General features: G+C 39.9%; 1 protein-coding gene across 2 annotated transcripts in view; it reads right to left on the bottom strand.

Annotated features, from left to right (window-relative positions):
* Nucleotides 1-22988, bottom strand: part of ANO4 (anoctamin 4) — a 154451-nt gene that overhangs the window by 57034 nt on the left and 74429 nt on the right. For both annotated transcript variants that reach the window (XM_081878227.1, XM_081878228.1), the window contains 2 exons: nucleotides 20912-21048; nucleotides 19179-19337 (listed from right to left, as the gene is read on the bottom strand). In XM_081878227.1, the coding sequence (XP_081734353.1) occupies nucleotides 19179-19337; nucleotides 20912-21048 (296 nt within the window). The remainder of the gene's footprint in view (nucleotides 1-19178; nucleotides 19338-20911; nucleotides 21049-22988) is intronic.

A 22988-nucleotide genomic window follows, 5' to 3' on the forward strand; every position in this document is an offset into this window, starting at 1 on the left:
TGGGTGAAGTAACTAACGAGGTAGGGGACGCGGATGGCGCAGTGGGTTAAACCAAAGAGCCTAGGGCTTGCCGATCAGAAGGTCGGCGGTTCGAATCCCCGCGATGGGATGAGCTCCCGTTACTCGGTCCCTGCTCCTGCCAACCTAGCAGTTCAAAAGCACATCAAAGTGCAAGTAGATAAATAGGTACCGCTCCAGTAAACAGCGTTTCCATGCGCTGCTTTCGTTCACCAGAAGTGGCTTAGTCATGCTGGCCACATGACCTGGAAGCTGTACGCCAGCTCCCTCGGCCAATAAAGCAAGATGAGCGCCAGAACCCCAGAGTCAGCTACAACTGGACCTAATGGTCAGGGGTCCCTTTACCTTTAACTAACAAGGTAAACAGCAGAAGGTGGGGAGGACGGCTTCCTGCCTCCCTCAACTCCTGGATTCATTGAATTCCAACCTCCAGCACCCTTCCTCACCCCAAAACACCAAATTTCAGAGTCTTTTGCCTGGATACCGTCAGCAGGAGGAGCAAAGGCAGTAGCTGATGTTGGCTTGCATGGAACTACTCTCTCCATCCATTGATAGAGGCAAGGAAAGACAACATCAGATGCCATCCTTGCCTCGCCTGACACCAACATCAGGCATGTTGGAATGTAGCAGTAGGTAGTATCTCTGGTTAACTCTTTCAAGAACACAGTTGTACTTTCTTTCAGATGCTGCCTATACCTCAAGGTTCAATGTCATTGTTATATAAGCAACCTCAATGTATTTTCAGGTCTTGGCATTATATCATCATCAAGCATGCATTGTTCAAGTAAATTGGCATTAAAAAGCAAGATCTTCAACAAAATGCTGTAGTGTGGAGTGCACCTGTTCAGGCAGGCAATCATGGTACTCCCATCTGTAGAATTAATTCTAGACTTTAAAAAAAAAGTAAACTATAGCTGTTCAGCAGAATTGCTGGCCCAAAACATTTTCCAGGAAATATGTTGACCAATTTTTATCTTCTAAGACCTATGGCACCTCTTTCATCAATAGGCAATCACAAACTGGATAAACACCTCACTGGATAAAACTATCATTACAGTATTTTATTATTATAACAGTTGCAGAGATGTAGGATGCTGATGGGACTGAAATGATGCTCATGTATTAGTTTCTGGAGTCTTCGGGAGATGCACATTGGTGAAATTAACTATCCACTTCACCTGCAATATTCCTACAGTATATGCAAGGCACACAGAAGAGAAACTATAACAAAGTCTTTCTGCAACTACAATAAAGTCTATGCAAATTCATATTAAAACTGAGACATTGCATTGGTTTTTTGTACCTGTAAGTTCTAGCTATTATTTACAGGTATAGGTGTTCTTTTTGTGTCTTCTTCTTCTTCTTCTTCTTCTTCTTCTTCTTCTTCTTCTTCTTCGGTTAAACTAAAACCATGTATTTGTTTCCTCTAGTATTTTAGGCATGGGCTCTGCTGCCAAAAGCAGGGTATTCCATAGGTGGAAACGGGTCACTGAGCACACTCCTTCATTCTCGTTTGATTTATCGAGGCTACAAATAGGCAAGTGCTCTCAGCATATTCTGGTGATCATGATGGAGCACAGGAGAAAAGTAGGTAGCAGCCAAGTCACTTCAGTCTGGGTCGAGAGATAGGGCGGTGCACTCTGCATATAAGCTTACAAACCATCTTCAAAGATAAGCATCTATTACTTATAACCACAAGCGTACCTAGGCTCCTTTGCACCCTTGGCAAGGAGCTGTATAGGCGTGGAGAGGCCCGATTTTTGCACCCCCCTGGGCCTCCACCCTTGGAAGGAGCCACCTGGCCAATCCCTACGTGCTTAAAACAAACAGCTCCCCACACCACACAAGAAAGAGCCACATTCTTCTCACCACTGCAACAATGAGATTTCTGCACTCTTCAAAAACCACATAAAATTTCAGCTCTGCGCCAGTTAAAACTGTAGTGCTCACAATAGATTTATGAACTTCAGATAGGAATCCCCCCCCCCTGTTCCTTATAAGACTAAAACAAATTGTACCAAGGGAATGTTTTTATCAACAGTATATTTCACCATACTTTCTCTTAGAATAACAAAAAATTAAAAAAAAGTTTTGTCACACTCAAATGACACCCCCACTTAAGCAGCAGTTAAATTATGCAGTCAAGAAGAGGAAAATAGTCTTGGCTTGCTTATAAGACCTGAAAATATTCAGGTTTAGAAAACAACTGTTGGGTATGGGGAGATCACTTGCTAAAAAGAATGACGCATTTTCCAAATATATTTTACAAATTGGTTTTAACAAGTTATCCTACCAATATGTGGAGTTATCTAATTGGTAAAGTATTATTTTGAAGTTTGAAGCTGAGATATTTTATTAGCCTGTAATCTGAATAAATAGTTTGCAATCCACAGGACTTAAGTCCCATGGAACACAGTGGAGCTTCTGAGAAAGCATGCATAGGATCTAACTGTTAAGCAAGCCAAGAAATCTAATAGCTGAAATAAATAATTCAGCTTTAAGTATGACTTTAAAAAAAAACCCCAAAACAACAAATTATTAGTACACAAAATTGTGGAGAAAAAACTGAGAACATATTTGCAATATCTGCTAATGTATCAAGGAAAGTCTGTGGGAGCTTCAGATACTGAGTGAATATTTCCATTTGGTAAGCTACCCCAATTTCTGTCTGCCTCCACACCTATGTTACCTCATTATCCTTTCAGCTCATTGAGCCTATTTTTCCACTTTTGCGAAAAGCTAAGACTCCTGAAATCTCCTGTGGAGATTCCCCAGAGTCGTCTGCGACTGGACCTAACGGTCAGGGGTACCTTTACCTTTTAAGACTCCTGAAATCCCCTGTGGATATTCCCCATGTCCTTGCATCTCACTCCTGAGAAAGAAAAAGTGTTTTCATTTTCCCACCTTATCCCAGTCTTCCTTTTAGAAACTACAGACTGCTGCAATAGAAGAAAAAGAGCCTAAGAGTCATTGGTTCCATCCAGTTAAGTGTAATCATAGTGGCCACATGACCTAGAAGCCCAGAAGCATCCCATTCCATTTCGTGTTGTCTCTATAAAGAAGAAGAAGAAGAAGAAGAGTTTGGATTTGATATCCCGCCTTTCACTCCCCTTCAGGAGTCTCAAAGCGGCTAACATTCTCCTTTCCCTTCCTCCCCCACAACAAACACTCTGTGAGGTGAGTGGGGCTGAGAGACTTCAGAGAAAGCTACAACCATCAACCTCACTGCTGCCAGCGTGTGGCTGTACTCTGCTATGTGGCTTTTCACTAGTGTGGGCAGGTAAAAAAGAGGAGAGGGCTTCTGTGCCTGCTGTGTAGGAGAGGGAATTTCAGCAACAAGTGAAATTCTAATGCATCTGCTGCACTTTCCACTTCCTGTTTTGCATCTAGCCACCCTGGTTCACCGCTGTCAGTCCTTTATAAAAACTGAATCTCCTCCCCTGCTAAATTCTGTAACAAAAGCCTAAATAAATTGGACTGACAAAGGTTGCAAATTGTGTAAATGTATGCAATGCCTTCTGCATTATACTGGGATAATTTGGATTCTTTAGTTGTATAGTGTGAAGTTTTAAATTCAAAGCCTGGGTTGCCAGCATATCATTATGCATCCAAGTAAAAAACAAAATACTTTTGCTTCATGAAATTAACATCTTTGGGGCTTTGAGCACTGCCATAACAGTGACTTGATGTAACAAAGCATCTTTAAAGACACAAGGATCAAAACAGACAACATTTAGTCAGTTCTTCAAAGAATGTTCATTTTAGAAACCATGACATTCATCTTTTAGAACATGAGAAGCACATAAAACATCAAAGCAAAACAAATTAAGATATATTTGCTATGGCTCTTGAGAACAAAAATAAATAAATCACATGACTTGTTTTAGTATAGTACAATTGCTAGCAAACTGTCAAGTGTCTGTTGCTGTGAAAGTTGCACAGAACATTCTGCCTCACCCACATTTCATTGCAAGCAGATTTGATTATTGCAACAGAAAAGTTAAACAAAACGAGAGTCTGATGGGTACAAATTTATTTCTTCTCTAGAGGCTCAGTCCCTCTAACAATTTGCAGGTTCACCACATACACATGGAAGTGCACAAGTCCTTGCTCGCTTGTAGGTACATTATGTAGCTTGCAGGACTATGGCTTCAGAAGGAACTACATTATAGGGTTCTTTATATTTAGCTTTCTCAATTTAGTTTTTCCATGTGCCCCACCCCCAGAATTTAACTAATGGACCATGCAATGCAATGCTTAGAAAATCCCTATGGTTTAGAAACATATTGTTGTAGAACTACAGATGTTGCAACTTGGGACAAACTAAAATATTTGGTGCCATTCCCCTTCTCATAATCCACACGTGCAGACTTCTACAAAGAAGCTTATATATGGCACTGCACATTCCACACATGGTATGTCTCCTTCTGGCAACTCCTGCAAGCCAAGCTGGTGCCAAATATATTGCTCTGCTTTCCTTTGGAAAGAGGCCAAGAGAGGCCAAGAGTGGGGTCTTGTTATCTGGGCAGCCCAGGACCTCCATAGACACTGCCCAGGCCAGGCTTGCACCATGAGGTGGTCACTTCAGTGCTGCAAACTGCACATGCATTTCTATGATGTTTGCTATCCTTGCAATAGTGTTCAAGCCTGGGTTCTTTAAAATCTCAGATGACAAATTTGAATGTATCTACACATACTTATCAGACAGATCATAAACAAAAAGCTTGTTAATTGACTGCCACCCCAACATAAAAATCCAAACACTATGTAGTGGGCTAGCAAGCTAATTTTAGGGAATGGGCATGCTCTTATCCACAAGAGAGATGGAGGACACAATCAGTTTTAACAGCCCCAGACACTGGTTGCAAGTCCACAGGTTGCAAGAATATTCAGTTGTGCAACATGCCTAATGGATAAGCAATGTCAGAGAAGATTGACAAGTGCACACACATCTCTTTGGCAGGTACACATACATGGAACATCACATATGCATACTGGTGGTAGATACAGAGTATTTTTTTTTTTTAATTATATGCCTCAACCCTTTTACTGCTTCTCCTCACAGTGAGGCATCTTGGCACCGTAGCACAGAATTTACCTAAAGCAGAAATTTTAAATTTATAGGACAAAGTAGGCAACCACTTTAGGGCATTTTATGGTTGCTTCTATCTTTGTTTTCAAAGACATCTTAATTCATGGAGGAAAAATACCATTTAGAAGGGTTTGAAGTATACAGGAATATAATTAGTGTAATAGATTCATGCCTCTGGAAATGGATGTTAAAATAGTTCATCGTGCTGCAGGGAGCTGTAGACACTGATGTAATTAGGTAAAGCATGTTCCCAGCAGGGACATGTTCAACTACAAAAGCTATAGTTGGCATTGAGATGGCTTCCACTTTCCAGAGATAGAGGGGCTTTTAGTCCCACATCCTCAAGGGAGGCACACTTCTGACTCCCCTCCCTCCAACCATAACAACTCCATACATGATAATTTCAAAAGTAGTTTATCAAGCTGGGCAGGTGTCTGCTGATATGATAAAGAAATATTCAGAAGACCCATTGGTCTCTCAGTTGCTTTCAGTACCACCAACCATGGTATTCTTCTGGAACAGCTATCCGAGTTGCAAGTTTGTGGCACTGCTTTGTGGTGGCCATTTTGAGAGGGTGGTACTTAGTACTGTTCAGCCCCATGGAGACTCTATGTGAGGTTCCACAGGGTTTGATTTTGTCAGTAGTGGCACTCCACTTGTGGGATGTTCTGCCCAGGGAGGCATGCCTGGTGCCACCTTTATTTTTAAGCACCAGGCAAGGACTTTTCTGTTGGGGGCCCTTCATTTGAAGGGTGGCATTGTGGCCTCTTTTGGTTGGGTGGGAAGAAATGGCATTCCTCAGAAGATTCAAGGAAGAGTGAGATAAAGTTATGAAAGATCACAGACAACTGCATTCTAATGCCTCATTTTTGGCTGACAAGTCATTGTGAAGTCTATGAAAAGGATAGCTGGCAGTGAACCCTCACCTGCTCAATAGGTATTCATTAGTTTGTATCTCATTATTGAAACAAGGACTTTATTAAATCCCATAAGGGACTACTTACATTTACTCTGTTAATGGATTTGCATTTCAAACTAGAAGAAACCTTTGCCTAGGGCGACTGATCTTTGGATGTCTTCTAAAAGTTAAGCCCTCATGGATTACCTGCCACTTCACAAGATGAAAATCTGAAAGGTAATTAAAGAACAAATGTCTGGGAGGACTTCAGCTCATCCTGGAAATATCTGCTTCTCAAGCCCATTGCAAAAGGCAATTTTACCCCTGTTGCTTACATCAGGCCAACAGTAACCCTACCTTAGTAACCCTGCCTCAAAAGTCTGATGTTTTGCTGATGGTTTACCATTTTGTTCTACCCCCCAGCAAATCGTTGCCAGGCTAGCCTCCAGAGAAAGTTGGCTGGTATTATTTCCACCCTTGCTGAATTCGTGATTTTATGAGTTCGCTCAAATTATAACCCTTCACTGAATATAGAGGTTATGGGGTGGTCTGTCCCCCATAACTCGTAAAGTATGATTGTTGTGTATATTTATAATATTTGTTTTATTTGTGAACAATTGCATTTCTGATCGTTAACCACCCCAGTTTAACACAAACTAGCTCTGTGAAATAACATGGAACTTGCCTTATTGTGTATAATAGCAATTCATTCTTGTTTTCTTCTCCCACAGTGTTAGAACTGTAAGAATATAAAAGCCCTGCTGGATCAGACACCCAAGTTTCCCAAGGACCATTTGGTGAGAGACTTAGTCAAAATCTTTTTCAAAGTCCAAATATATAATGTCTACTGGATAATTCCCATCCAGATGCTTGTTCCCACTCTGAAATAACACTAAAAGGTCAGTGAAACAGGACTTACCATTGCAGAAACCATGTTTATTCTTTTTCTATATGTTTTATGTATAGGCTTTTCCTATATGCTTAAACATGCTTTCTACCAATTTACTAGCCTCTAATTCCCAGGATCCCATTTTAGAGAAAGATATAGCCTTTAGAGAAAGATATAGCCTTTAGAGAAAGATATAGCCTTTTACGTATGCCTGTTAAAGTCAATGTCACAGTGGTGTGTACAAAACTGATGTCAGGGATTGGCAGGGCTCTGAGGAGTGGGTGGAAGAGGTTGCGGGGCCAGAAGCTGATCCGGGGGAAGGGGTTAGCAATTTATGGGGTTTTGTGCCCCCTACAAGGCAGGGGGCAGAGCTGGAGGTTAGGGAGGAATCGGAGCAACTGGAGAAGGGGGAAGAGGTGCAGGAGGCAGGCCAGGGACTAGAAGGAGGATGCTCCAGGAGCTAATGCAGAGACATCCTACTGTCCTCCGGGACCAGGAAAGACTTGAAGAGTCAGGCACAGAAACAACTTCAGTGGAGAAGTCACAGGTTGCTTGCGCTTGCACCGTCAGATGAGGGTACTTAAGTTTGGGTGTAGGTGTGGCTACCCACTGCTCCAACAGTCCAGCTTGAAGCACAAGCCTGGGGAGGGGTATCATCTACCTAGACACCAGAAGTGTGTGTGTGTGCATGTTTAGTGCACCCCTGAAGCTACTGTAGGTTGGTGCTTTGTCAATAAAGAATTAACCTGCCAGATGTTTATGTGCTCAGGATACTGATGGAGGATTTGTCTGCAACTTCTTTCTTTCTTTTTTTGGAGCACTTGCAAAGTCCTTTGAAGTCTCTGAATTGTGTACAAGGAATGCTCATAATCCCCAATGGCAAGCAGAGGGGTGTTCATCCATTCCTTGTATCTATTTGGGAACAAGCTTTCTGCCTTCTGTCTGGAGTGTCACTATCACCAAAACTCCAAAACAGAATGAGGAGGGATATGCCTTTCAAATTTGGATGAGTATCTAATAGTTTAAAATATTTAAACATGCAGGGTGAAATCACACTGACCCTTTGAAGTCAATGCCAGAGACACCATTATCTGAACAGAAGGAATTTTGTAGAGGAGTTCAACAAGCTGCATGTTATTAAACAAATGTGGAGAAGTATGTAAAACATAAATAGGATGATTTAGCCAGTTTCTTAGTGGCCGCCTCCTTTCTCTAAAATGTTTTTAATTGTGTCCAATGTGAACAAAAAAAAGTGCTAACTAGAAGTCAGTGATATGAGCAGGGGCAGAGCTTCATGCTCTGGCACCGGGGGGCAGAGAGCAGGCGGGGGCCGGGCTGGCGAGCATCCCAGGGGCATGGTGGGCCGCCTGAGGGGGCGTGGTGCCCAGCGCGGGCGGGGGCCAGCCACAATGGCACCCCACTGGGTTCCCGCTGCTGGGGGCAGTGTGCTCCCCTGCACTCCTCTTCCTCCGTCAGTGGATATGAGAATTATTTAAGAAAAGCAACACAAGAAATGCTAAGAGTGGCATCGGTGACTCAATGTTTATTCCTTCCCTGTGGCTCATTTCACATTTGCAGAGTTTACAATATATATTTTTTCTAACTGCCAGCTTTGCAAACGAAACTTAGATTCAGAAAATCAACTTACTCTTTCCAACAATCATTTCAATGCTGCATTAAGTATGCTAAGGCTAAAATATTAACAATAATTCTGCCATCTGGTGTGTGAAGTACAATGAAATGGGACACATCTACTCCCAGTGTTCAGCCCGGACACTGAGATCCAGCTCCAAGGGCCTTCTGATGGTTCCCTCACTGAGAGAAGTGATGTTACAGGGAACCAGGCAGAGGGCCTTCTTGGTGGTGGCACCCACCCTGTGGAATGCCCTCCTACCAGATGTCAAGGAAATAAACAACTACCTGACTTAGAAGACGTTTTTAAGTTTTATTCTGTTTAATATTCTGTTGGGAGCCACCCAGAGAGGCTAGGGAAACCCAGCCAGATGGGAGAGCTATTGTTGTTGTTGTTGTTACTATTAACAACATCATCATCATAACTACCTTGGCTTCTGCAGGGTTAACAAGAGGATTAAGTAGCTTGTTACAAAAGCAAGGAAGTGGGTTTAATGTGCCAAAATAAAGTGAGCAAACCTTTTCACAAAATCATTTTCTTCAGTGTTATCATATGTAAAGGTATGTTGTTATTATTATTATTATTGTTATCCTTAACTATTATTTATAGCCTCTCTCTTCCCTTTGGTGGACTGTTATCAGGAATCACTCAAGGATGTTCACTTGTTACATCTGTAATTTCTCCTTAGATTCATCACATTAACATGAGTTAAAGCTAAGATATTACTGAAACTATGAGAAATGGCTCAATACAAAGAATGAGAGGGGAAATTTTGTTCCTCAGTAACCCAGACCCTTGAAAAACATAACACAAATTGTTTTGGTGAACATTATCCTACTTCAAGATGAACTCCAATGAATCTCAGGATAGTTAAATATCCCCAAACAAAGCCATGTGTGTTGTGTCATAAAAAAACACTCAGGTCTGCTTCCCTGAATCTGTTTTTGTTTTTTAAGCCAATGCATTTTTTTTTATCCCAATGCATTAGTACTGGCTGGGACAAATAAAAATTCTTGTGTCAAAATTTATTATGTTTCTTGGAATGTTTCCTGTCTCAGGCTCTGTTTTAAAAATCCAATTCTGTCCCCACTTACACATAAGATGCAATTGCACCTTGCACTGGGGTTACGTTGTGGGAATGGCATGTATATGCAAAAATGAGTATACTCAAACCACCCTCTTGGAACTACCCTCACTTGAGCAATCATACCTTTCAGGGCCAGCAAACCAAAGAGGTCTTCCCACTTAAGCTTATAAGCTCTCTGCATTGCTTACCGGGCTCTGGGAGACTCTCATTGAAGGGGGACAGTCATACATTATGAGACCTCACAAGGCCACCTGAGTTATCACGAGAGCCTCCCAGAGCCCATGCGAAAGCTTCCTGAAGTCCAGTAAATAAGTCTGAGAGCTTAAAAGCTTATGCCACACCAGGAAAACCCTGCCCCAAAAGAGCTTCCAAGCTTCTGCCTTTTGTGCATTAAATTTGTGTGATTTCAATCAACCACATAAAATTGAAATCGCACATGTTAAATGCATGTAAGCTGCAGTCATAACTGTACATCTCTTGATCAGTTTTTTTTAAGCCTAAAGCTTAAGTGAAAAAGAATGGATTTTCAAAAGACTTTTGAAAGAATGGCTGGAACATATAAGCACAAAATATGCAACATATCCCAGATCTCATATTTATTTAAAAATCATGCACTGTTCAAATCCTTCCAGGCATATCTATTCATTTTTCAGCTGAAATAAATTTCATTTGAAACTATTTGCTCCCTGCTATTCATGCTAAGGTGAATTTCCCTTTTATGTTTCTAGCTTTTAAATACATTCTGAGAATTTGCCCTGGCAATGTAAAATTTCTCTTTGAGCAATTCATCTGCACGATCTGAGTTCTACTAATAGTAAATTTCTTCTTTGAGTGCCCTATCTAGCCAAAAGAATACCATCCGCACACAATACTTGGGCAGAATGTCAAGGTTAGCAGAAGTACAATGTTTAGAAAGAAAATGCTAAGTGGGTTAAAAACCCTGCTAAACAGGCCACAGGCATGCGTCTGTAATACGCCCTATTCTATAGGCTGTATTCTATCCCTGGCATCTTCGAGACTAGAATAGGCTTCCGCCTGAAACCATTGGAAATCCACTGCTAGTCAAGACAGGTGGTCCTGACCTAGGTGGACCAGTTAGCTGTCTTGGTATAATAAGGTAGCCCACCATGTTAGAAGCATGAACAATATTTATAGCAAGTAATCTAATTCATACTGCTCAACAAACAACGGATGCAATCCACAAATCATTTAAGTGTGTTTTAATCTCACTGAACTAAAATAATAACAACACTTAACACTGCCATAGTGCCTTCAAGTGTTCAAAGTACTTCACTCTTTTTTCCCTTTTGATTAAACATTATTATAGTTTTCAGCATAACATGGGAAGAAAAAACAAAATACAAATCAAAAATACATTAAAAATTCAGTTGAACCATTGGGTCTTATTAGGGAAATCAAGTACCGTATATACTGGGATAAAATGTCCTTTAACCAACTTGCAGTTTATATAACAAACCACACTTTAACAACTCAAGAGAGCAAAAAACCATAACACATTTTAGAAACATATTGTCTACATCTACCACACTGAATAGAAACTATCCAATTATTCATATATAAATCTGGCCTTTGACCTTGCTTACTCCTTAAATCAATCAATTTTGCCATAGTAGCATATTTCCATAGTTTTTCATACCAGTTTTTCATATCAGTTACAGACAGTATGCATGGCTGGCTCCTCTTCTTAGCACATGAAATCCTAGCAGCTGTTTTGTTGTTGTTGTTGTTGTTGTTGTTGTTGTTGTTGTTGTTGTTGTTTAGTCGTTTAGTCGTGTCCAACTCTTCATGACCCCATGGATCAGAGCACGCCAGGCACTCCTATCTTCCACTGCCTCCCGCAGTTTGGTCCTCCTAGCAGCTGTTATCATATATTAATTAATTCTCTTTGTTGTGGTCTTACTGATTCCTTCCCATAGTTCAACAAGAACTATTTGTGTGACAAGGAATTTCATAACCTAATATTTTAATTATAATCTTCCTTTCTTTTTCTTTTGCCATATTTCATTCCCACCACATGTGATATAAATCCTCTAATTCTTTCTGCATTCCCAGCATCTTGATGAGTAGTCCTTATTAATTTCCCTGTATTCTAACAGGTGTCATATACCACCTACTCACCAATTTACAGCAATTTTCTTTTATTGTCATGTGTAGTACTTCACATGTCTTAACTAGCTATAATATGAACAATCCTAAAAGGCAAGTGGGTATTATTATCTCTATTACGGAAAAACTTATGTTTGGCGAGAGTAACTTTTCTAGTGAGTTTGTGGCACGGGTGAAATTTGAAACAGAGAATCCCTGAGTCATAGTTTCCTTAGCCACGTCACTGCACCTGTTCTATGGAAAGGGATCAATTTCAATAGACTTCAAGGGGATCATATGGAAATGTATGCCAGAATGTTACTTAGGGTTAGTAAGATGCTTCCATATGGAACCATGAATGAGATTCTACATTATTTTGGGGCCCATTTATCTGGAAAGGTTTAAACAAATGACCACTCTATATGTAGGTGCTCATATGATCACCTTTTAAAAGCCGATCAATAAGTGCCTCTCGGAAAAAAGGCTTTTACGTGCACTTAATTCTCTGGACTGTTCCTAGTTTGTCTAAGTCATATTTCATATTGATCTTTTTCCCCAGGCTACATTTTGCAAATCATCTTTTTATTTGCAAGCCAAAACATTATGAAAAAAGGATATGGCTGAAAACGACTTCCTTTCCCAATAATTCACTCCAGCTATAATCAAAGCAGCTACCCTGGGAAATAGTGGCATGGCTGTGGCAGAACCAGCACTGTCCTGAAGCATTCTCAGTAGCGTAGTAGAGAGGTAAAGTATAAGAGTGCGGCTTGAGGACTTTATTTCCAGAGCAGCAGTCATGCCATCATCTGCCAAAGTTCCAGGATAGACCTTGCAAGTGAATGAGGCAATAGCAAAACTTCTACAGCGTAGAGCATCTGCCCTCCAGATGTTGCAGAACTACAACTCCCATAAGCTCCAGAAAGCATAGTCAAGGGCCAGGGATGATGCAAGTTGTAGTTCAGAAGCATCTAGAGTGCTAAAGGTTTCCGACACCTAGTAGAGAATGATACCAAACACTATTCTATAGTAAGGTAAAAGGGTAAAGGACCCCAAGACGATTAAGTCCAGTCAAAGGCAACTATGCGGTGTGGGGCTCCTCTCACTTTTCAGACCGAGGGAGCCAGGAGACAGCTTTACAGGTCACGACTAAACCGCTTCTGGCACAACGGAGGACTGTGATGAGCGCCAGAGAGCACAGAAACACTGTTTACCTTCCCACCACAGCAGTACCTATTTATCTACTTGCACTATTCTATAACTGCCAGCTCATCCTAATACATAGGTTATTTTGCTATGTACTCTGTGTATCTGCATGTGTGCAAAATAGATTGGTTAACTTTTTGGACTCTTGCTTGGGAGTGTGACTTTTGGGACTCTTGTGTTCAGTTCCTGCACTTCAATAGTGCCTCTACATCGCTGAGTTTCTTCAAAACATTCTAGCAGCGCTGAGTAAGGAGGAAAATAGAGCTGGTACAGAACATGGCTGCCTGAGAAATTCTCCACTAGACTCCTTGTTGGGGCTGCTAGACAATCAGTTCATATTACATTTCTGGGCACAGTCCAAACAGCTGGTTTTGGCTTTTGAAACAGTATGATCTAAGGTGGGGTACAACAGCAGTATTACCAACATATAAATATATGGTTTTTCAAAAAGCGAGTAAGAAATGAGTACTCAAACACATGTTTGGCTTAAAGGTGATTCTCAGATTGCAAAAGTTTGAAAACTATTCTTTGCTAAATGGTTTGGATACTGGTCATTTGGACGAGTATCTACACCTATCTGAACCTGGACATCTTTTAACATTAGCTCTGAAGGCATTATCATGTGCCTGCCTTTAATATGCTTTGATGCTTATAACTGTTGCTGTTAGCAAAGTTACTGTAATTCTGTATATTGAATGCTGCCTTGCTGTATTTTACTGAAAAGTCCAGTCTACAAATATCTAATTAAATGAATAAGTAAATAAAAAAATTAAAATCAGATTTATTAGTGCATTAGAGAACCTGACACCCTAACAGAGCTCAAAGGTTCCTATCCAGTGGAAATCCCTTTTTCTTCTTCTAGCCAACAGACTTACTTACACACAGATAACAGTGTTTTGCTGAGATCAACACCTGTGCTTAAAATCCACATTAAAACAACAAAAACTCATTTTGATCATCCTGAAGTTTAGAAATGTTGAGCGATGCCAAACTACAAAAGAAGTCACACACCAAATCAAATGGAATGAATGAGAAATAAAGCTGGATATCACACTTGATCTTAGCCAAAAGGCCGAGAAGCGAATTGGTTAGACTGTTGAGGAGCAACTCAATTATCTTCAGGTGGGAATTTCCTCAAGGATTATCTTTTACCCTTAGAGGGAAGAAGGTTAAAATTAGAATACTGGAAGACAGAGATAAATTTCTGACTACATACGGAGAGGACCTTCAAAAAGGAATTGAACTACCTTCTGGGCCAGGAGCACCAGGGGAACCTGCACCCTTGGATTCTGAAGACCCAGCGAATAAGGCACCACCCCCAGGAAACTAAACAGATTTATTCAGGATGTCTCTGCAACTTTTGAGCTGGAATATAAATGGCTGCAACATTCCGGAAAAAAGAAGGAAAATTTTTCATATATTAAAAAAAGAACAATTGGACATTATTTGCTTACAAGAAACACATGTGACTAGGCTCCACAGAAAAGTGTTAATAAACAAAAGACTTGGTCAGGAATTTTTATATCTTCGGACAGAGTAAAGAAGAGAGGCGTGGTGATATATGCAAAAGAGAGCCTGTCACCTAAATTTTTATTTAAAGATGAACATGGAAGAATCTTAGCAATCGAGATACAACATCAAGGAGAGAAGATTTTGATATTAGGAATTTATGCACCAAACGAAGGGAAATCGGAATTTTATAAGAAGTTGCATGAGATTATGCTGGACTATCTGGAATATAACAACATCATTATGATGGGAGATATGAATTGGGTCGTATCAACTAATATGGATAAGTCACAAAGCCAAAACGTTACGAAAGATGGCAGACTACCAAAGACTTTTTTTGAAATGACAGACAATATGGACTGGATTGACATTTGGAGAATAAAGAACCCCTTGGGAAGAGAAGGAACATTTTTCTCTGAGGCCCAGCTGACTTGGACAAGAATCGACCAAATATGGATAACTAGAGGTCTGGCACCCAAGGTCAGAAAAGTGGAAATCTGCCCAAAGACCTGCTCCGACCATAATGCACTGAAGATGGATATGACATTACTACCAACTGGTTCCTTTAGATGGAAGATGAATGACAACTTGTTCAGAGATCAGGAGATCACCAAGAAGGCCCAAAAAGCTTTGAAGGACTACTTTGAGATAAATATGAACACTACGGTGGAAAAAAGAATTATCTGGGACGCAAGTAAGGCGGTGATGAGGGGGTTCTTGATACAACAGAATACTGTAAAGAAAAGGATACAAAATGAGAGGAAAGATAAGATTTTGGAGAAAATTAAAGAACTAGAGAAGAAGTTAAGATCCAACCCAAAATCACAGCCGATTCTGAGAGAAATTAAACTTCATCAAGCACAATATTCTAAACTGATAAACCAGGAAATAGAGTGGAAGATCAAATTAATGAAACAAAAAACTTTTGAATCGGCAAACAAATGTGGGAAACTGCTAGCGTGGCAGTTGAAGAAGAGACAAAAATTAAATACAGTCACAAACCTAGAAATTGAAGGAAGAAACATTCAGAACCCCGTGGAGATTAGAAAGTGTTTTCAGAGATATTTCAAAAAATTATATACTCAAGGGCCGCAAGAGGAGGTTGAGATTAAACAATTTTTGGAAAAAAATGGACTAACAAAACTGTCACAGGAAAACAGATTAATCCTGAACAATAAAATAACACGACAAGAGATTGAACAAGCCATTCAGAACATGCAATTGGGCAAATCTCCAGGGCCAGACGGCCTGACCTCCAAGTATTATAAGACATTAAAAGACTATTTGATTCAACCATTGATGGAGGTCAGCAACGAAATTATGGAGGGAAAGAGGGCGCCGGAATCGTGGAAGGAAGCTTTTATCACATTGATACCAAAATCTGAAACTGAAAAGACACAACTCAAAAACTATCGTCCCATCTCCCTTCTAAATGTGGATTACAAAATATTTGCAGACATTTTGGCAAGTAGACTTAAAAGAGTTTTAAATGAAGTAATTCATAAAGATCAGGCAGGCTTTCTCCCAGGTAGACATATGTTTGCTAACACAAGGAACATCATTGACATTTTGGAACTTTTGCAAACAGACATAAATACAAAAGCAGTGCTAATCTTTATAGATGCGGAGAAGGCCTTTGATAATATCTCTTGGAAATTTATGAAGGGAAATTTAAAAGAAATGGGAGTGGGACGGGGGTTTGAGAATGGGATTGACGCAATATACTCAGAACAAAAGGCCAAATTGATAGTTAACAATGTGGTTACAGAAGAGTTCAAAATTGAAAAAGGAACACGACAAGGCTGCCCGATTTCCCCTCTGTTATTTATTTCGGTTCTGGAGGTGCTCTTGAATATGATCAGAGGGGACCAGTTGGTGGAAGGGATTCAGGTCGGAGCGAAACAATATAAACTTAAAGCCTTTGCAGATGACCTAGTTTTGACTTTGCAGAAGCCAGAATCTAGTACAAAAAGAGTATTGCAACTGATACAAGACTTTGGTCGGGTGGCGGGATTTAAACTAAATAAACAGAAAACTAAGGTGTTGGGAAAAAATTTGACAGATACAGAGTCAGAACGGTTTCAGAGAGAAACAGAACTAACTGTGGTTAAAAAAGTAAAGTACCTAGGGGTAAATATAACAGCAAAAAATCTGAGTCTATTTAAGGATAACTATGAAAAATGTTGGTCTGAAATTAAGAGAGACTTGGACAGTTGGACAAAATTGAAGCTTTCTTTGTTAGGCCGAATTGCTGCTATTAAGATGAATGTATTGCCAAAAATGTTGTTTTTGTTTCAAACATTACAGATTGTGGACAAGACGGAGTGCTTCCGGAAGTGGCAGAGAGATATCTCTAAATTTGTCTGGCAGGGCAAAAAGCCCAGAATCAAGTTTAAAATATTAACTGATGCGAAAGAAAGAGGGGGCTTTGCCCTGCCAGACTTAAAGCTGTACTATGAAGCCGCAGCTTTCTGCTGGCTAAAAGATTGGCTACTTCTCGAGGACACTGACGTACTGGATCTGGAAGGTTTTAACAATGCTTTTGGTTGGCATGCATACTTATGGTATGATAAGGTTAAGATCAATAAGGCCTTTAAGAACCATATTGTCAGGAAAGCAGTATTTAATGTCTGGACAAAATACAAAGACTTATTGGAGAATAAAACTCCAAGGTGGCTTTCACCCCTGGAAGCTAAGGCCCGAAAAAGACCCAATATGGAGGCCAAATGGCCAAAATATTGGGAAATACTAGAAAAAGATGGAGACAACTGGAAATTGCAGAGTTTGGAGAAAATCAAGAATAAAGTGCGAGACTGGTTACATTATGCTCAGATTAATGAAGTTTTTAAAAATGATAAAAAGCTAGGGTTCCAGGTGGAGAAATCGAAGCTAGAAACAGAATTGTTAGAACCAAAGACTAAGGTACTTTCAAGAATGTATAACCTGCTGTTAAAATGGAATACACAAGACGAAATGGTTAAATCAGCTATGATAAAATGGGCACAGGACATTGGGTATAATATTATGTTCGAGGACTGGGAAAGGTTGTGGACCACTGGGTTGAACTTCACTGCATGTAATGCTTTGAAGGAAAATGTAATGAAAATGATATATAGATGGTACATGACCCCAGTTAAACTTGCAAAGATATACCATTTGTCTGATAATAAATGTTGGAAGTGTAAAGAAGCTGAAGGAACATTCTTTCACCTCTGGTGGACTTGCCCTAGAGTGAAGGCTTTCTGGGAAATGATATATAATGAGCTGAAAAAGGTATTTAAGTATACCATCCCTAAGAAACCAGAGGCCTTCCTTCTGGGCATTGTCGGCCAGAAGGTGTTAAAGAAGGACCGAACATTTTTCATGTATGCAACAACGGCAGCAAGGATACTCATCGCTAAGAACTGGAAGACTCAAGAACTACCCACACTGGAAGAGTGGCAGATGCAACTGATGGACTATATGGAACTAGCCGAGATGACTGGCAGAATCCGAGACCTGGGAGAGGAGAGGGTTGAAGAAGATTGGAAGAAATTCAAGATTTATTTAAAAAAATACTGTAATTTGGTTGAATGCTAAGAAAGGATGCTAGATCATAAATAATTGGGCACCACTAAATGAGTGAGAATTAAGATGATAAGTAAATTTGAGAAAAAACTATAAACCTTTTGGAGAATTTATAGATTATATTTAAATGAATTTGACATAAGAGTGTAAACAAGATGATAAATTGCTGGCAAGAATTGGCAATGATGTAAATGGGAGCGGGAGGCGCGAGGGAGTCCAAAGATGTTATGAAAAGATGTTATGATATATGTTATACTGTTTTTTTTATTTTTGCATTTATGTTTGAAAAATCCAAATAAAATATTATAAAAAAAAAAATAAAGCTGGATATCAGTGAGACAATAAAATGAAAGGAAGTGAATAATGAAATGTCATGTTGCACAGTAGAAGAACATTAGCTTGAGAAAGGACCGTTCCAAGAAAAAATGCACCCTAGCTTCGGAAACAGTAATGCTTTTAACTTTCTTCTATCATTGCAGTCAATACTGCATAGAAGTATTATTTCATTATAACTTGCAGACACAAAAGGCTGTTCCAATAGTCTTCAAGTGGAATTGTTTAACAATACATATTTCAGTAGTGAAGACTCTGTGTTGTAAAAACTGAGAAACAATATTGTAAAACTTTCCCTTTGATTCTATGCAATAAATGTATATTAGAATTATGGGCTATGCAGCTAAAGAAAAACCATCAAAATACAGTCTTTGGCAGCAAGCAGTAGAATTCATGAGTGTTCACAGTATGCAACAATGGAGTAATTTTTACATGCTGATTCTGTCATATATACTTTAAGAAAGAAAGTATATAGCTAAGCAAATAGAGAAATGTATTGTGGCAGGTTCATGAAGAATGACCTGTGCAAAGTGCTTAAGGCTTTGCAAGTTTCTTACAACTCCATTGTGTCCTAAGTCAGCCACCCCCAACCTGATTTCTTCCAGATGTTTTGGATCACAAGTCCCACCAGCCCCAGCAAGCCTGGCCAATAGTCAGGAATAGTGGGAGCAGGTCTGGCAACTGAAATGTTTAGAGCGGACATGCCAAGCTGGTTACAAAAAACTGAAAAGGGGTCATGGATCAAATGCGTTAAATCATTAATTGCATGGGAATATCCTTGTTTGCATAAAGTTTACAAGCAGATTTGAATTTTGAAAATGTTCCTTAGGGAAACCTTCTTACCTCTTTCTCCATTTGAAGTCCTTCTGCTCTGATATTTCTTTCAAAAACTTCTCTTTTCTCATTCTGTGGGTTGGATTTTCTGTACACCAAGAGGTAGTCAATCCGACATTTTCCATCTCTAAAATACAGTCCACTGGTTTTATTTTTTTCTGGTACTCCCTGCGAAGAAAAATCAGATCATTTGTTCCATTCTTTATATTAGTATTTGATTTAACACTATTCACGCAAACAAAAGGATTTCAATATAAAGGTCTGATATATAAAACTATTACATGATAATCACTAAAGTTATCAGATTAACATTGCATCATACAGCTAGATGAATCACACCTCATCAGAGTCTCCCATATGAACCAGTCTGCCAGATCTCATCCATGGTAGAAGCTCAGCAGGTAGGTATGCAGGACAGGGTCCCATAAGTTGCAGAACTCAACTGTGGAACTCCCTGCCTCAGGAGACTCATGTGACCCATTGACATTTAGATACCCATGCTTTTGGAATAAATAGCAACTTAAATTTATTTTTGCTGTTACCTGAATGTTATTACTTTTTAATTATTAGCATTGTTATGTTTTTAATTTTGTTTGCTACCTACCTACTGTGCAGGACAGAAAGGCAGGATAGAATATAATATTCATAATATGCCCTTCCACAAGAATGGCATGCATAGTTCTTTCCTCTACAACAATCTTATGAGGTAGGCTGAGAGAGAGTTTGGAGGTTCTAGCAGGGAGCACAGCTATCGTATACCCTTGACCGAAGAACGGAACACTCCTTCTATCTGGGATGGTCGTCCTCTTCCACCGAGCGCACAGCTTCGGGAGGGACGCACATGGAGCGGTGAGGGAAGAAGGGGACACCCGCTGATCTGACACCCTGGCAATCAATGGGGTGACCACGACAGTTCTCAAACAAACAAGCCAACTAACAAATATTGGCACATTTAGGGGACGTTTTAGGCAGGCTGCAAACCCAATAAGGAAAGGAGAAAAGGGAAGCAGTGTCATATCTCAAATATTGACAAATCTATATGCCAAATGAGCATAATTTACTTATAATTATTTTCTACAAGTCCATTTGAAAAAAATTGATGTTTGCACCTTCATGCACAATGTATGTTAGATGTAAGAGACAGATAAATCTGCTTGCTTTATTTCAAATAGTCAAGAATAAGGTGTGCCAAATGTCTTTAACCTCTCTTCCATTGTCTGTAAAGGTAAAGGTACCCCTGCCCGTACAGGCCAGTCTTGCCAGACTCTAGGGTTGTGTGCTCATCTCACGCTATAGGCCGGGAGCCAGCGCTGTCCGCAGACACTTCCGGGTCACGTGGCTAGCGTGACAAGCTGCATCTGGCGAGCCAGCGCAGCACACGGAATGCCGTTTACCTTTCTGCTGGTAAGCGGTCCCTATTTATCTACTTGCACCCGGAGGTGCTTTCAAACTGCTAGGTTGGCAGGCACTGGGACCGAACGACGGGAGCGCACCCCGACGACCATGCGATTGGCAAGTCCTAGGTGTTGCGGTTTTACCCACAGCGCCACCCGCATCCCCTTTCCATTGTCTGTAGATTAATGAAATCATGGTTAACTTTGATTTTAGTGTTAACTTTATGACTGGGTGGGTCTGCGAAGTCATTTTAAACTATATGCCCAGCAAACCTTTGTAAAATCAGAGACGACCTGAATTTCAGCAATGGAAACCCACAAATAAATTAGACATATAAAGCTTCTTACCTCTCCCACTGCCTCCAATCTGCTAGTATCCTCTGAAGTACTGGTCAAATTACCATGGTGAAGCAAAGATTCATCGTCCTTGGAAGGGCTGGCTATGCCTTCTAATTCATCAAAGAAAATATTGACATCCTTGGCTACTAAAAAGCAATCATAAAAAAGAATACATTAACGTTGAAAGTAATACTGGCTTTGCTCACAAATATGAAACAAGATCTCAACTTTGTGTATGTTTCAGACATCAAAGTTAACATAAATCATTTGCATGTCGCAAATTATCTGTTTCATAGTGCTAATAAGTAAATCTACAACAGTGATATTATGTATCCAACAGGTCAAAGGTCGTGCTGAACGATGACAGCAGCTTCAAGGCAGTTGTGACAGGTGTGTATGTCTCCCTCACTTAATCCACAAAGTGTTTCCAGCCCTCAGTTGAATCTTGTAGATTTGTAACCTCTGGATGGAATTCCACCCAAATTTATACATCAAAGTCTTCTGAGACATAGCCCTGCTTTAAAAATGGCAAAACATGACTCCAAATAGCATCTAACACTTGTGCCTGGCTAAATATATTGTACAGTTTTTTAAAAAATATCCCTGTTTGCTCTGTATAAAAAGTCAAATCACAGTATGTTTATATTTTTCCTTTACAAAAGAAAGAAAAAAAGGCTGGGGGAAACAAATCCAAAGCAGAGTCATACGTAGTACTTGGAAGATTTAGAGGTTTTCTATTATCTATTCAATACAATATACAAAGTGTCATTCCAGGTCTTTACAGGGAAATAAAAATGGCAGCCAGCAGCAGGAGAGAGGCAGCAGTCTACACCCCATGCACCCACACAGGGATGTACTTGCACCTCTGCCTTTTCATTTGAAACCTGGACTTTAGGAGTCTTCATCGTTAAAGTTGTGGAAGGTTTTAATCCTCGCTTGAAATTAAAAACGTTGAACTCGTTCTTCCCTTATTGTTTTTTTCCTCAGCGTGGAGCGTCCAGAAAAAAGACTCCGCCCCTTCACAGCAGCACAGCCAATCAGGTTCCAAATTTCACTGCCACAAGCACAGTACATCTTCAGTCATGGGGAAAGTGCCTCCAAACAGCTCACAACTAACTGGAAGCTTGCTTTCTACTTATTGCATCTTCTGAGATCCCCCCCACTCCCAGTTACTGTATTTTTTAATTTATTTTTTTTAAACGGATTTTCCTACTATTTTCAAATATGCCTAGCTAGGCCGTATCCTTGCTAGGCTGTATTGCTGTTATTAAAATGAATGTATTGCCAAGAGTGCTGTTTTTGTTTCAAACATTACAAATTCTAGACAAGGTGGAGTGCCTCAGAAGATGGCAAAAAGATATTTCTAAATTTGTCTGGCAGGGCAAAAAGCCAAGAATTAAATTTAAGATTTTAACAGACGCGAAAGATAGAGGGGGTTTTGCCCTGCCGGACTTAAGGCTTTACTACGAGGCAGCAGCTTTCTGCTGGCTGAAATCATGGCTACTTCTTGAGGACACAGATATCTTGGATCTAGAAGGATATGACAATAATTTTGGTTGGCATGCGTATTTATGGTATGACAAGGTAAAAGTACACAAGAGTTTCAAAAACCATATTGTCAGAAAGGCGCTGTATAATGTTTGGATTAGATATAAGGATTTATTAGAAAGTAAAACCCCCAGATGGTTATCACCAATGGAAGCAAAGGCAGTTAAAAGACTCAACATGGACTCCGATTGGTTAAAATACTCAGAAATTTTGGAACATGATGGTGATAAATATAAACTTAAGAGCTACGAGAAGCTAAAGTCAAAAGTCCGAGACTGGTTGCATTATCATCAGATAAATGAAGTATTTAAGCAAGACAGGAAGATAGGCTTTCAGAGTGAGAGGTCTAAGTTAGAAACAGAGCTATTAGATTCCAATACTAAGAATCTTTCTAGAATGTATAATCTACTGCTGAAATGGAATGTACAGGATGAAACGGTAAAATCAGCAATGATTAAGTGGGCGCAAGATGTAGGTCATGATATTATGTTTGCTGACTGGGAACAGTTATGGACCACCGGCATGAAATTTACGGCAT

Source organism: Podarcis erhardii, assembly GCF_964252035.2.
Source record: "Podarcis erhardii genome assembly, chromosome: 10".
Taxonomy (NCBI): domain Eukaryota; kingdom Metazoa; phylum Chordata; class Lepidosauria; order Squamata; family Lacertidae; genus Podarcis; species Podarcis erhardii.